Here is a 16,412-nt window from a genome sequence, read left to right on the forward strand (position 1 = left end):
AGTCTGCAACACTCAGTCCCGGCCAGCTCCTTGTTCTGTCAGACCAACAGGTTTTGGGCAAAGCAAAGAGAGTCTTTCCCTGAGTTGATGATTCTCCAGGCTCACGTTTCATCCATGCAGCAAATCTCGACGGTTTAATCCGTTGCTTCCTTCTGTCTTTTACTTTCCTCACTCAGTAAATTGCTTTTCCCATCACATTCATGCTGTCTCGCTTTTGCTCTCTCTGTCTTTCTCTCCTCCTCCTTTCCTAGTGCTGACGAAGGTAGCATAACACAGAGCCTTGACTTAGCAGCAGCACCTAGCTCAGAGATACGGCGGAGGCCCAGACGATATGTTGGCACTGGCGTGAATCGCAAAACATCTGATCGCTTCAAGACACAGCCCCTTACAGTGACTGAACGGTGAGATACAATTGGGCACAAGGCTCCTAAACACATGAAACTTCAATTATTCAATGAAGTGGATAAAGGTTTTAACCCAGCTTTCCTTCCTATGCTCAATAATATTTGAAGCAGAAAACATTTGAACTGGTTGTCAAGGCATCACAGTCATGCCACATTCTTACTTTGATGCAGAGATGGTTATTTATTGATTTGTGGGCAGTGACTATGATCAGGAACATGGGATTGTTGCTCCCCACCCTGCTCAAGGGACTTTGAGCCCAGTTATCAAACCCAGTCTCCAACCACAACCACAGTCAGCATGCATAAGATGTTACAATGAGGGAATTTCCAGTCTCAGAGTCTAAGTGCTACACTGAGCTATTCAGGGATTGAATCAAATCTTGCTGTAACATGCTACCGAGCTAATTGATCCAGCTGTTTGCAATGGAGCAAACCCGAGAGAGCATGATTATGTGTTGGAACGACTGTGTGTCAGAGTTTTTTTTATGATATCTATTACAAAAATGTAAAATGGTAGTAAAACGGCCATTTGCCTCCCCAAACCTGCACTGTCATTAAATAAGATCATGGCTGTTGTGATAACTCACATTCCCAACTATGCCAGTAACCTTTCACCATTTGTTTGTCAACAATAAATGTACCTGTGCCGTAAAAATTTGTAAGGACTTTGCTTCCATCTCAATGACTCATTAAATGACAGTCCTGAAATAATAATGTGACAGAATTTATACAGCAATACATCAGGCCTAATTTTAAACCAATCCTCTGGCAAATACCAGACCTGATATTTCAAGCGGGTGTCTTTATGTTTTCAAAACATTAATCAAGAAAGAAAACACATTATTCAACCAACTCCTGTCTTTTGTTGTTGAAATGTTGACAGCCTATTCAACTGCGAAGGCATCACAGTTATGCCTTATTCTTACCTGAATTATTGGTTAATGTGCAGTGGCCATAAGCTGGAACTTTCATTCTTAAAATTACGACTAGTCCGATCAGGAATAAAATCAAAGCACATTTTTCATACACAGGACTTGGAAACGTGGAACCCTGTTCTCAAGAAACAATCTTGGGTTCACGGATACTTTAAAAACTGAGATCGATAGCTTTTAGTTGAGGGTAGAGATTAAGAGATATGTAAAAATGTCCTGTAAATGGGACTGAGACATATTGGCTAAAATGCGACTAAATATTGAAGCAATGGCCATCTAATGGCCCAGTATTATTATTGATTGTTAAAGTTTCAGTGAACTTTCAACAACAACAAAAAATGGAACATGAATGATATCATCCATTTTTAATTCTAAGTTTGGTGAATTGTGTAAAAACACATGGGACACCCTGTCCCCCTCCTGCCAAGAAATCTCACTCGGTCTTAAACCATAAGATCGTAAGACATAGGAGCAGAATTAGGACATTCAGCCTGTTGAGTCTATTCCATCATTCAATCATGGCTGATTTATTTCTCAACCCTACTCTCCTGCATCTACCCTGATCCCCTTTCCAGTCAAGAACTGACCTATCTGTGTCTCATGTACTCAATGACTAGGCCTCCACAATCTTCTGTGGTAAGGAATTCCACCCATTAGCTGAAGAAATTTGTCCTCATCTCAGTTATTAAAGGGTTACCCCTTCACTCTGAGACTGTGCTCTTGGGTCCAAGTCTCTCCTACTGGTAGAAACATGTTCTCCATGTCCATGCGATCCAGGTGTATTTGTATTCTGTAGGTTTCAACCAGATTTGCCATCACGCTTCTAAACTTCATCGAATACAGACCCAGAGTCCTCAACTGCTCCTCAAATGACAAGCCCTTCATCCCCAGAATGGTTCTCGTAAACCTCCTCTGGACCCCCTCATTATTCCTTAGATACGGGACCCAAAACTGCTTGCAATACTCCAAATGTGGTCTGACCAGAGCCTTATACAGCCTCAGCAGTGCATTTCTGCTTTTGCATTCTAGATCTCTGAAAATAAATGCTAACATTGCATTTGCCTTCCTTACTGCCAGTTGAACCTGTATGTTAACCCAAAAAGAATCCTAAACTGTTAATCCCAAGTCTCTTTGTGCTTCTGATTTCTGATTTCACTGCTAAAATCCTGAAAAAAGACTCCTTTATCCTCATTCTCTGCGTTCTGACAATGAGGAACCCTCTATCCATTCCAGTATCATACCCGTAATACCATGAGCTCTTATCAAATTTAGCAGCCTCCTGTGCAGCACCTTATCAAATGCCTTGATCACATTCACTGGCTATCTTTTGTCTGACCTGCTAGTTACCTCCTCAAAGATGTCTAACAGACTAGTCAAACATGATCTCTCTTTAATGAAGCCAAGTTGATTCAGCCCTATTCCAAGTACTTTGTAATCTAATGATTAGATTAGATTAGTTACAGTGTGGAAACAGGCCCTTCGACCCAACAAGTCCACACCGACCTGCCGAAGTGCAAACCACCCAGACCCATTCCCCTACATTTACCCCTTCATCTAACACTACGGGCAATTTAGCATGGCCAAATCACCTAACCTGCACATCTTTGGAGTGTAGGAGGAAACCGGAGCACCCAGAGGAAACCCACGCACACAGGGAGAATGTGCAAACTCCACGCAGTCAATCGCCTGAGGTGGGAATTGAACCTGGGTCTCTGGCGCTGTGAAGCTAAAATCTTATCAAGAACTGAGGTCAGGCCAACTAGGTTATAGTATCCTACCTTCTGCCTCCCTCCCTTCTTAAACAGGGTATTGCATTAATCATTTTCTAGTCCTCTGGCACCCTCCCTGACTCGAGTGATTCCTGAAAGATCACAACCAATGCCTCTACAATCCCCTCAATTATCTCTTTCAGAACCCTGAGGTGCAGTGCATTTGTTCCAGATTACTGATCCGTCTTCAAACTTCCAGCTTTCCCAACACCTTCTCTTTAGTGATTGTCACTACACTCACCTCTGCCCCAGACTCTCTTGAAGTTCTGATATGCTGCTGGTGTCTTCCACTGTGAAGACTAATGCAGAGTATCTATTCAGTTTCTCCACCATTTGTTTGTTCCCTTTATTACTTCTCTAGTATCATTTTACAGCAGTCCAATGTTTACTCTGTTTTAATTATCCTCTGTTGGCTTTTAAAGGCTTCCCAATCTGCTGTCTTCCCATTAATTTTCACCGAATTGTTTGCTTTTTCTTTTTTTTAATGCTGTCCCTGAATTTCATTGTCACCCATGGTTATCTCATCCTCCCCTTAGTATGTGTTTCCTTCCTTGGGATGGATTTCTGCTGTGCCTCCCAAATTATTCTCAAAACTTCCAGCCATTGCTGCTCCACTGTCTTCCCTGCTGGGGTCCCATTCCAAACAAGTCTGGCCAGCTCCTCCCTCATATGTCTTTGTAGTTACCTTTACTCATTTGTAATACTGTTAACATCTGATTCCAGTAGATTCATTTCAAACTGTAGGCTGAGTTCTATGATTTTATGGTCACTGCCCCTTAGGGCTTCCTTCACCTTACACTCCCTAATCATTAAGCTGGCTCATTACATATCCTCAAACCCAGAATTGCCTCTTCCCTTGTGGGCACTGACAATTTTATAGCAAACATTTTATAGCAAAAATTCTAAAAGATGAGAGACTAAACAAATAGGTATTGTTCAATATAGAATCTCAGTTGCATCCGACTGTAAACTTTTGCTAGAAATTCTGTGTATTACGATCTTATACTCCACAACCATCTGATGAAGGAGCAGCACTCCGAAAGCTAGTGCTTCCAAGTAAACCTGTTGGACTATAACCTGGTGTTGTGTGATTTTTAACCTCTTTAATCTGGTTGACCCTGTGTCAATTTTCTTGTGGCTCTGGTAGTAATCCAGAAATTATTATCATTTTGGCTCCTAATTTAGCCTCTAGCTGCACATATTCCTTCAGCAGAACCTGTATTGTTATTACCTACGTTGACCATGAGAACTGGACCTTTCCCCTCCCGCTCCAAGTTCCTCTGCAGCCCTGATGAAAGATCCTGAACACAGGCACCAGGCAGGCAATGCAGCCTTTGGGATTGTCAATCCTGGCCACAGAGAACTGTCTGTTCCCTTGACTATATTATCCCCAATTACATTTCTGTTTTTTCTGTCCTCTCGAATGTGGTTCCCTATTCCAAGGTGCTATGATCAATTTGGTTGTCCTCCCTGCAACCCTGATTTTCGTCCACACAGAGAACAATAAACCGCTAAAGGGTCTCAATTAGCCCGGCAAGCCTTCCAACTCAGAACAGAATCCCTGTGTTAATGGGAGAACAGAACAGGACAGGGGAAGATGGTGGGAATCTCCCCAACAGCAACCCATCAGACCATCTTCCCCTCCCACCATCTTTCTCTCCATTTCTCAGGAGGGGGAGATTTTACATGCAATCTCTGATCCCTACTCTTTCTCCCTATCTGTGAATAAGCATTAGTGAAAGACAGGACGCTCAGTGGCCAGTTGCATTGTGATTCAGCTGACCTAGATCATATCTTGTTTTATATATGAAATGTGGTTTTCATTTGGTGTCTGTGAAAAGCTTATAACATACAAGATTGATGTATAATACTGAGTCAGCCGTGTGTGATAGCATCGTCTGGAAGCACTATTGAAGTTGCCATCAGCAATGTGAGAGTACAGTACTATTGCTCAGAGTCACCTTCTGATGTATAGTTTGTAAAGATTTTGTAATTAAAACTTAGATAGTCACAATGGAGAAAAAATGAGTTTTGTTTTGTTCCTCAACATCTTCCAGTGACTGATGTTCAATATATCTTCTCAATATTACAGAGAGTTAGTGCTGAACGCAAGCAAGTCAAACACTGATGGTGAGTACTATATCTGCATTTTCACTCATGGTTAATCGAATAGAAATATTATGTTGTTTAAGATGTTTAGTTCTGCTAGGGTCTTTTTTGGTTAGATTTGTCTGCACCACCCCTTCTTGTAATGCTGGTCTATGGGGCTCCTTGACATTAAGCAGTGAAGGTTTAAACATTAAAACCTTCACTGCTTAATGTCAAGGAGTATTATATAATAAGAAGATAACAGGCTACATTAGCTTAAGGCTGGTTAACTGCATTAATACTAGGAACGAGATGTTGTGATTCCCTACAGATTAGCAACTAGGTTTAGGTATCTTCTAATCAATCTGTTCAGAGATGATATTACACAATAGGAAGGGTTTGGTGGGATATGGGCTGGGTGCTGGCAGGTGGGACTAGATTGGGTTGGGATATCTGGTCAGCATGGACGGGTTGGACTGAAGGGTCTGTTTCCATGCTGTACATCTCTATGACTCTGTGACCTCTGGAGTAGGTGGGACTTGAACCCAGGTCTGTCTGACTTAGAGGCAGGGACAGAACTACTGCAGTAACCTGTAGAAGGTATTTTCTATTCAACCTATTACACACAAGGGCTCAGTTATTCTCATTAACAAAAGAGTGAAATTTCATCTTGTTGCAAAAAAAAACCATTAGTCTGCTATGTTTAAAAGCAGGCTTTCAGAAATGCATTGCACTCTCTCCCTTTCACATAGTGCCAACTCCTGACAGTGCAAACAATTGCAAATCATTTTCAAAAAGGCTTTAAATAATGTACCATGTCGCAGATTTATTCAAAAGGTCAGTACATGTGCACACCTGTTCCAGTCTGCACTTCGATCAGTGTATAAGGTTGAATAAGGAAATCAGTGATATTAACACAGCACAGCCAAACATCCTTAAAACATATGAATTACAGAATTGTTGCAAGTTGTAACAGTGCAGAAAGAAGCCATTTGGTCTATCAGGTCTACACTGGCCATCCAAATGAACAGTTCACTGATCATCCTCTCCCCATAACTCTGCAGATCTCTATCTTTTCAGAAGATTTCCCTTTTAATACTTGAATTGAACCTACTTCCACCACAGTCTTGGGCAGTGCATTCCAGACCCTAATCGTTCACTGAATGAAAACATTTTCCTGATACTGCGTTTGCTTCTTTTCCCAATAATTTTAAAGCTATGCCCTCTCATTTCTGATTGTTTTAGGATTGGAAAGAGTTTCTCCCTATCTACATCATCCAGACCTTTCCTGATTTTGAATCTTCTGTCAGCCTTTTTTCCAATGGAAACAGCCCTAACGTTTTCAATCTATCTTCATAACTGAAATTGCTAATCCCTGGAACCATTCCCATGAATCCTCTCAGCATTCTGCTCAATGTCTTCACATCTTCCCTTATGTGTTGAGCCCCAGACTGGCTGCAATATTTCAAATGAGGCCAAAATAGGGTTTCATACAAATTCAACAAGGCAACATACCAACAGCATTTGCTTTTTTACTCAAAGCCTACATTAAGAAGGTGTAGGACACTGTGTGCTTTACTAACCATGCTTTCAACCTTTCCAGCCCCTTCAATAACTTATGCTCATTTACACCTTACTCCTGTACTCCCTGTGAAATTGTGCCCTTTATCTAGCCTTAACTTAATACAGAAATGAATGAGTTCTCCAAAATTGACATCTTCTTTCTTTTATTTCCTCTCATTTAAAGCAACATGCTTCACGTAGGGTTGCAGTGTCTCTGTCCCTTCAATAACCCTGCTGTTGTTTTTTTTTTACAGAGGATGACAAGATGGATGCAAAATCAAAGCTGAGTGTAGCTGCAAAGATGACACTGTTCAAAGTAAGTGCTGGTTTGTAAAATATTCACGATAATTCAAGGAGAGTTTAGTATCTTATCCCCTGTTTTTACCTCATGTTGGGGTGTGGGCTAGGTTTAATCCTTGTTACAGTTTTTTTCTCACTGCTATAGTTGGGGTTGAGGTGAAAACATTGTTGTGAAATAGAACATATGAGCATTTAGTTAAACACTACCTTCAAAAGGGGTTGAATTCAGTGCATAGCAGAAGGATTTTTAGAGCAGCATATTTCAGACATTGTAAAGTTGCTTTGGACCATTCAGTGATTGTTCCTGTCAATTTTGATTGAGTCAGTTGCTTTGAATACAGCAGAGACATTTACCAGTCAGTTTGTCTGGTAAAATTCCATTGCTTGGTGTCAGAAATGCCAAAAAGATTAGACCAGAAAGTGTCGGGTCAGTCAGATACAATGCCACCTCCTAAAATATAAACATTGGCCTGAGCTGCAAATGAGATGGGTCAGGGTGCTTTACCCAGCTGCAAGTTTACTTGAAAGGAACCACAATGAGAAGCTACGCAAGCTGTCACTGAGGCAATGTTTTGGCAGGAAATCCACAGCCAGAATTAGCCAAGTTATGTAGAATTACCCTGTTTCTTCTCATTTTGCGCTCTCTCTCTCTCTCCCCCTCACTCTCTCTTTCATATTTTCATTAGGAACTGGAGAAAGGGTGTCCTGCAGAGTCTGCTGCAAAGTTGCGTCCTCGCAGCAGCAATGCAGCTGTGGAGCGCAGGCTGCGACGTTCCCATGACCGTTCTCGGACTCAGCCAGTGACCACAGAGGAAATGGTGGTGGCAAACAGGTATGGGAAAGCACTGTATTGTTTAGCAGGCAATCTACCGAGCCTACTGTAGAGTTGAGAACATCTTGTCTTTCCCACATTGTGTGAGATGGAGAGAGACAACTGCAGCTCTATGCTACCAATGTGATCTTCACTAAAGTGTTTACAATAGACCAGATGTTGTGGCCAAAGTAAGAGCTCAATGACACATGCCACTATTAGTGTGTAAACCATCTAGCAACATTGTAATGTGGAAAATACAGCCTGTAGGTTGTGAATAGCCATGAGTTGCTGTCAGATTTAAGTTACTGCACTGTTAGCCCCATGTACACAGCAGCTTTTTTTATAGACCTGCCACCTATTAGACAGAAGGTTATAGGATAAAGTCCTATTCCAGTTATCAGTATAGAAGGTAAGCTACCTCTCCAACCTCATGCAGTGAGACTGCCACATTATTAGAGATACTGCTTTTTAGATAAAACTGAAACTGAAACTAATATTTATATTGCACTTATTGCTAATATAAAAAAAACCAACCCACATGAGGAAATATTAGGTCAGATGATTCGAGGCCTAGTCAGAAAGGTAGGTTTTAAGGAGTATCTTAAAGAAGGAAAGTGGGTTAGAGAAGCCGGGAGAAGTTAGGTGGGAGGCCACCAATGATTGAGCAAGTAAATTTAGGTTACGTATGAGGCCAGAATTATTGGAGTGCCGATTCCGCCTGAAGCTTGTAGAGATAGAGGAGATTGTTAGAGGGAGGCATAAGACCATGCCGGGCTTTGAAAACAACAATCAGAATTTTAAAATAAAGGCAGGAAGTAGTGTATGTCAGAGAGCACAGGAAGTGAAAGGGCAATGGAACTTGCTACGAATTAGACAAGGGCAGCAACTAAGGCCTTATCAACTTTAAAATAACAATGGATTGGTTAAAAATGAGGAACAAATCCTCCTCACACCAGGTAACCTTATTCCAGCAGATCATCTCTACCAAAAGAGTGGTTAACTTGTCTTTCATGTACTTTTCTGAGATCTTGCTATGCACAAGTCAGCTGCTACATTTACCTAAATAACAATTATTGCACTTAAATTATCCACTGATAGTAATGTAATTTATGACATAATGGAGACATGATAAGGTGCTAAATATAACACCAAGATAAGCAAATGAGATGGGGAAAGGTATAGAAGGATATGCTCATGGGGTTAGATGCAGTGGGGTATGAGGAATTCCTGTGGTGGATAGTGGCCAGATTGAAACTGTTGGGCTAAATGACTTATTTCTCTGCCGCAAGCATTGCAACACACATCTTTATTTGCAATATTTGATAGTGTTTGTGCCCTCCTCAGACTTTACTTTTCCACCTCACTTTATATTGACAGTAAATTCAGATAGGTTATACTTGGTGTCCTTATCTGTCTCATTGATGTACATTATAAATAGCTGACATCGAAGTGATGATCAATGAGGCACTCCACTAGCATCATCCAACCATTAACCCATTTATTTCTATTCTCTATTTGTTGACCATTAACCAATTTCCTATACATTTCCAACATACATTCTCATACCCATGACCTATAACCTTGTGCAACAATCTCTGTGAGACACTTTACTCATGCCTTCCTAAAATGCATCTACATTACACGCATTGCCTCCCCCTCAGCATCCCAACTAGCCAAAACCAAAAAAACTCCAATAGATCTATCAAATACCATTCCTATTCAATAAAATCATGTTAAAAGGCCAGCTCCTGTTCCTAATTTCCTAAAATATGCTGCCTGATTTTGCTCTTGAATGGCTGACCTCTCATTTTAACTTTACATTTTCTTTTACATCGATGATCTCCCACAAGATGAAAGATTTTCTCCTTATCTATCCAATCAAATCCTTTGATTAATTTAAACAACTCAATTGTCAAGTGACATTGCTCCAGTATTGCCCTCTGAGACCTTGTCAGCCTTTATTTTCAAATGTGGCTTGGAATAGTAGATATTGGGAGGTAATTTGATCATGGGTAGCATCGCATCCAAACACAATTCCATTCTAATGAGCGACTGGAAGCAAGAGTTTTCCAGAAGGTGTCACTTCATGGCTAATAGTAATGAGAGGCCCAACAGATATATGTCCATTTATGGTTGATAGCAAATTGTAGGATGTAGTTAATACTCAGGAGGGCTGGAACAAATTAAAGAAAACATTTTTAAATGAGTAGAATGGCCATGTATTTGGTAATTGAACATTAAACAAATAAATGCAAGTTAGGTACTTTGGTAGAAGGAATTAGCAGACATAATAGTCCTTGGAAAAGAATGCCTAAGTGACGCGGAGAAGCGAAGGGATCTCGGGGTAGAGATTCACCAATCAGTATAAGTAATGCACAGGTTAACAAGTTTGTAAACAAAAGAACAAAAGCACTGATATTTAATTCTCAATATGAAAACCAGAGAAATATGTTAACTTTATTTGAACCTTGGCATGTATGTATTTGGTACACATTATACAGTTCTACTCCACATGTTGCAAGGAAGATGGAGAAAAAGCATAAAGAATGAAGTCCAAATGAAGACCAAACCAAAGCTAGTTGAGTGATGAAGTAGGGTCAAGGGGATGAATGGTCCAATATTGTTCCTAACCCAAAAGACAACCAGCTTCTCCCAAGTGAAGGAAAGGATTAAATTTGAAGAATATTTTTCTTCACATTGTTCAACTTCTCCTCCAACTGACAAAAACTCCTCTGTTAGCATCCCTAAGGCACAGCCACCAAAGGAGCAAGATGCAGATGGAAAAAAGAGCAGTGCAGTTGAACAGGAGGTAGAAGAGAGAGGCGATGAGAATTCAAAGCTGAGTCTGAACCAGAAGATGGCCTTGTTCAATAGTCTGTGTCAGCCCATGCCAAAGAAGATGCCTGCAATGGAAGGACGTAATGGACGCAGACAGAAAGGGGCTCGGTATCGCACCCAACCTGTCACCATCGGTGAGGTCCAGCTGGTAAATATTATTTTTATTTCAATGTTCCTAAGATAGCGAAGCAGAATAATTTCCTTCCTGTGATCCATGACGTGAAATAATCCCCAACTGTTTGTGCAATAATTAATGTCTACTGAAAGGTTTAAGGCCTTCCTTGAAAGTTTTGCATTTGATCATAAAACTAGGAGCAGATGTAGGCCATTCGGGCCCTGAAGCCTGCTGTGCCATTCAATAAGACCCTGGCTGGTCTGATTACACAATATTCTCAACTCCTGCTGATAACCTTTCACCCTGATCAAGAATCTGCCTCTTGCTTTAAAATATTCCAACCCTCTGCTTCCACTGCAGAGGAAGAGAGTCCTGAAGACTCATCTGAGAATGAACTTCTGCTCATCTCTGCTCTAAATGGATGTCTCCTTAATTTTAAACAGTGAATCTGGGTTTTAGAATCTCCAACAGGATGTGATAGGGAGACTCAGCATGTCTGACATCATTTGGATCTTTCTGTACAGAGAGATTCATTTCTCTGCTTTTGTTTCAGGCTCTCAGTTCTTTGCTTTATAATACCCTCTCCATATGCAGCCCCACAACACATGTTACATGTTTTAATTAAATTGTCATTGACTGTACTGTACTCCAGCAGATATGAACCTGACTGGTTTAACCCTTCCTCATAAACCAACCCTCCCGTCTCCAAACATCGTAGCTATTCCAGGTAGTCGAATAATCCTTCACTAAACTGCTTCCAAACAAGTTGCATCCTTCCGCAAATAAGGATAGCAATCCTGCACACTGTAAACAATTCCCCTCGCAATGAACAGTAACATTCTGTTAGCTTTCTAATTAATTGCTCTACATGCACATTAGCCTTTGTGATACATGCACCCGTACACCTAAGATTTTAAACATTGCAGTTGATTGTCCAGTCTAACATGTTCACTGAGGCATGAAGACTCTGCAAACCTAATCTCTAATTTATGCTAGTTGTGTGGCAGCACAGTGGCTCAGTGGCTAGCCTCACAGCACCAGGGACCTTGGCTCGATCCCACCCTTGGGACTGTCTGTTGGGGTTTGCACATTCTCCCTGTGTCTGTATGGGTTTCCTCCGGATGCTCCAATTTCTTCCCACAGTACAATAATGTGCAGGTTAGGTGGATTGGCTATGCTAATTTGCCCATTGTGTCCAGCCAGGAATGTGCAGGCTAGTGGGTTAGCCATGGGAAATGCAGGGTTAAAGGGATGAGGGTGGGTCTGGATGAGATGTTCTTTGAGGGTCGGGGTGGACTTGAACGGCCAAATGGCCTGCGTTCACAGTGTAGAAATTCTATAAATGTCGTGAGGGGTAATATGGCTAACTACTTTGTACAGAGAGGGAAAAAATAGCCAATATTCCTCTTGAAACTTACTATCTAATGATTCCAACTGAAAAATGCATGGGCATTGAATGAGAGTGAAATGAGTGTTAACCTGTGATGCACTCAATTGTCAAATAGCCTACTGGCGCCATACAGGGTTACACTCAATGAGCATGGATTGTAGCATTGCCATCCCGTGTGGAATTAAACTCCTGCATAGGTCCATGTGTTAGAGGGGGAAAGAAAAGATATTAGTGTGAAATACTAAATTGATTGGAAAATCTATCTGTAAAAGAATTGCCGTGCTTTCAATTGAGCAAGCTGTCCTTTAATCAACACTTGTTTGCAAGATATTTACACAGTGTCTCTGAGGGGAACTCACTAATACGTTGTTGTGGTAAACCATAGAGACTGCAGTGAGATTGGGAACTGCAAACTCTTGAGAATGGCCCATTGCCAGTTTGTAATTTTGGTTTATTTAACTGGAACAAATAGACAGTGACCATTTGGTAATATAGGAAAGAGCACGTCACAAAGCAAGTTAAAAATATAAATTCATTCAACTTAACCAAGTCAGGGTACAAAATTCCAAATGCTTCAACCTCATTGTCAGTACGCATTTTAACAAAATGTGGTTCTGGCGAATCAGGCTGTGCTCATGTTTAAAAATATATCCAGTGTCAACATGGCACAGTTGCTGGCATTTAACTCAACAGATTGAAGGTCCAAAGCCCACTGGAGTATGAGCACTCACCCTAGACTGATACAACTAATGTAGTACTGACGGACTATTACAGACTCCTACTGCCTGTAAAGGATCTCTTTAGATGATTTTTGGAGGAGAGTTGTGCCAATGTTCAGGTCAATATGCCTCTCATAATCATACCACCAGGAACACCATCACTGGTCATTTGTTCCTTTACTGCTTATGTGATCTTCCTGTGCACTAGTTGATTCTGCATTGTTATAGAATCCCTAGACTGTGGAAACTGGCCCTTTGGCCCATCCAGTCCACACCAACCTCCAAGAGCATCCCACCTGGACCCACCCCTTTACCCTATCCCTGTAACCCTGCATTCCCCATGGTTAATCCACCTAGCCTGCATATGTCTAGATGCTGCACGCAACTTAGCATAACCAATCTACCTAAGGTGCACATCTTTGGATTGTGGGAGGGAATCAGACGAAACCCGCACAGACACATGGAGAATGTGCAAACTCCACATAGATAGTTGCCTGAGGTTGGAATCGAACCCAGGTCTCTAGTGCAGTGAGGCTGCTGTACTAACCACTGACCACTGTGCTGCCTCTTTTATTGAGGCAATTTCACTTTAAAATGATGAATTGACAATGAAATGTTTTGGGACATTGAGGGTGCAATAAATTATGTTATAAATACAGAATAGTGTCATAGAGTCAGACAGCATGGAAACAGACCCTTTGGACCTACTCATCCATGCCAACCAAGTTTCCCAGACCAAATTAGTTCCATTTGATTATATTTGTCCCATATTCCGCAAATCTTTCCCATTCATGTACTCATCCAAGTGTCTTTTAAATGTCGCAGATGTACTCGCTTCCACCACTTCCTCTGGCATTTTGTTCCATACCCGCACCACACTCTGTGTGAAAAAGTTGCCGCTCAGGTCCCCTTTAAATCTTTCGACTCTCACCTTAAATCCACACCTTCTAGTTTTGGACTTCCCTACCCTGGGGAAAAGACCTTGGCTATTCGCCCTATCCATACCCTCACGATTTTATAAACCTCTATAAGGTCACCCCTCAACCTCTTACACTCCAGAGAAAAAAGTCCCAGCTTATCCAACCTGTCATTATGACTCAAACACTCCATTCCCAGCAACATCCTTTGCTGCACCCTTTTTAATAACATCTGTCCTGTACTTGAGAAATCTGAATAAAAACAGTATAGCTAAAAGGACAATAAGACCATAAGACCATAAGACATAGGAGTGGAAGTAAGGCCATTCGGCCCATCGAGTCCACTCTGCCATTCAATCATGGGTGATGGGCATTTCAACTCCACTTACCAGCGTTCTCCCCGTAGCCCTTAATTCCTCAAGACAACAAGAATCTATCAATCTCGGCCTTGAAGATATTTAGCGTCCCGGCCTCCACTGCACTCTGTGGGAATGAATTCCACAGACCCACCACCCTCTGGCTGAAGAAATGTCTCCGCATTTCTGTTCTGAATTGTCCCCCTCTAATTCTGAGGCTGTGTCCACGGGTCCTAGTTTCCTCGCCTAATGGAAACAATTTCCTAGCGTCCACCTTTTCCAAGCCATGTATTATCTTGTACGTCTCTATTAAGTCTCCCCTTAATCTTCTAAACTCCAATGAATACAATCCCAGGATCCTCAGCCGTTCCTCGTATGTTAGACCTGCCATTCCAGGGATCATCCGTGTGAATCTCCGCTGGACACGTTCCAGTGCCAGTATGTCCTTCCTGAGGTGTGGGGACCAAAACTGGACACAGTACTCCAAATGGGGCCTAACCAGAGCTTTATAAAGTCTCAGTAGCACATCTCTGCTTTTATATTCCAACCCTCTTGAGATAAGAGACAACATTGCATTTGCTTTTTTAATCACGGACTCAACCTGCATGTTTACCTTTAGAGAATCCTCGACTAGCACTCCCAGATCCCTTTGTACTCTGGCTTTACTAATTTTCTCACCATTTAGAAAGTAGTCTATGCTTTTATTCTTTTTGCCAAAGTGCAAGACCTCGCACTTGCTCACGTTAAATTCCATCAGCCATTTCCTGGACCACTCTCCCAACCTGTATAGATCCTTCTGTAGCCTCCCCACTTCCTCAGTACTACCTGCCTGTCCACCTAACATCGTATCATCTGCAAACTTCGCTAGAATGCCCCCAGTCCCCTCATCCAAATCATTAATATATAATGCGAATAGCTATAGCCCCAACACTGAACCCTGCGGGACACCGCTAGTCACCGGCTGCCATTCTGAAAAAGAACCTTTTATCCCAACTCTCTGCTTTCTGTCAGACAGCCAATCCTCAATCCATCCCAGCAGCTCACCTCGAACACCATGGGCCCTCACCTTGCTCAGCAGCCTCCCGTGTGGTACCTTATCAAAGGCCTTTTGAAAGTCTAGATAGACCACATCCACTGGGTTTCCCTGGTCTAACCTACTTGTCACCTCTTCAAAGAATTGCAACAGGTTTGTCAGGCATGACCTCCCCTTACTAAATCCATGTTGACTTGTTCTAATCAGACTCTGCTCTTCCAAGAATTTAGAAACCTCATCCTTAATGATGGATTCTAGAATCTTACCAACAACCGAGGTTAAACTAATTGGCCTATAATTTTCCATCTTTTGTCTTGATCCTTTCTTGAACAAGGGGGTTACAACAGCCATCTTCCAATCATCCGGGACTTTCCCTGACTCCAGTGACTCTTGAAAGATCTCAACCAATGTCTCCGCTATTTCCACAGCCAGCTCTCTCAGAACTCTAGGGTGTATCCCATCGGGGCCAGGAGATTTATCAATTTTAAGACTTTGTAACTTTTCTAGCACTATGTCTTTCGTAATGGCAACCATACTCAACTCAGCCCCTTGACTCCCTTTAATTGTTGGGATATTACTCATGTCTTCCACTGTGAAAACTGACGCAAAGTACTTGTTAAGTTCTCCTGCTATTTCCTTATCTCCCATCACTAGGCTTCCTGCATCTGTTTGAAGTGGCCCAATGTCTACTTTTGCCTGTCGTTTGTTTCTTATGTACTGAAAGAAACTTTTACTATCATTTCTAATATTACTGGCTAGCCTACCTTCATATTTGATCCTCTCATTTCTTATTACACTCTTTGTTATCCTCTGTTTGTTTTTGTATCCTCCCCAATCTTCTGATTTCCCACTGTTCTTAGCCACTTTATAGGATCTCTCTTTTTCTTTAATACATTTCCTGACTTCCTTTGCCAGCCATGGTTGTCTAATCCCTCCCCAGATAATCTTTCTTTTCTTGGGGATGATACAGTGTCCTCAATTATACCCACATACTATCACTTCAGAATCTTTCATTTCCAAGAATTTTGAAATTACATTATCAATACATGCAGGATATCCTTCTTATACTACCATTAAATGATGATCAGCCCTCAGATTCTCACAACACCAAGTCTCAGTTGAGGAAAGGCTGACATTAACCTAGTCAGAAATGAAGGTTTGCGGATACTTTTCA

The 16,412-nt window shown here is 41.6% G+C and overlaps 1 protein-coding gene across 9 annotated transcripts in view; it reads left to right on the forward strand.

Moving 5' to 3' along the window:
- svild (supervillin d) overlaps positions 1 to 16,412 on the forward strand; it is a 227,065-nt gene that overhangs the window by 93,197 nt on the left and 117,456 nt on the right. For 8 of the 9 annotated variants that reach the window (XM_060848960.1, XM_060848963.1, XM_060848961.1 and 5 more), the window contains 5 exons: positions 252 to 401; positions 5,198 to 5,235; positions 7,011 to 7,072; positions 7,743 to 7,888; positions 10,610 to 10,856. In XM_060848960.1, coding sequence (XP_060704943.1) covers positions 252 to 401; positions 5,198 to 5,235; positions 7,011 to 7,072; positions 7,743 to 7,888; positions 10,610 to 10,856 — 643 coding nt within the window. The remainder of the gene's footprint in view (positions 1 to 251; positions 402 to 5,197; positions 5,236 to 7,010; positions 7,073 to 7,742; positions 7,889 to 10,609; positions 10,857 to 16,412) is intronic. The other variant, XM_060848969.1, reaches the window with a different exon arrangement.

Source organism: Hemiscyllium ocellatum, chromosome 32 (genome assembly GCF_020745735.1).
Source record: "Hemiscyllium ocellatum isolate sHemOce1 chromosome 32, sHemOce1.pat.X.cur, whole genome shotgun sequence".
In the NCBI taxonomy this organism is placed as follows: Eukaryota; Metazoa; Chordata; class Chondrichthyes; order Orectolobiformes; family Hemiscylliidae; genus Hemiscyllium; species Hemiscyllium ocellatum.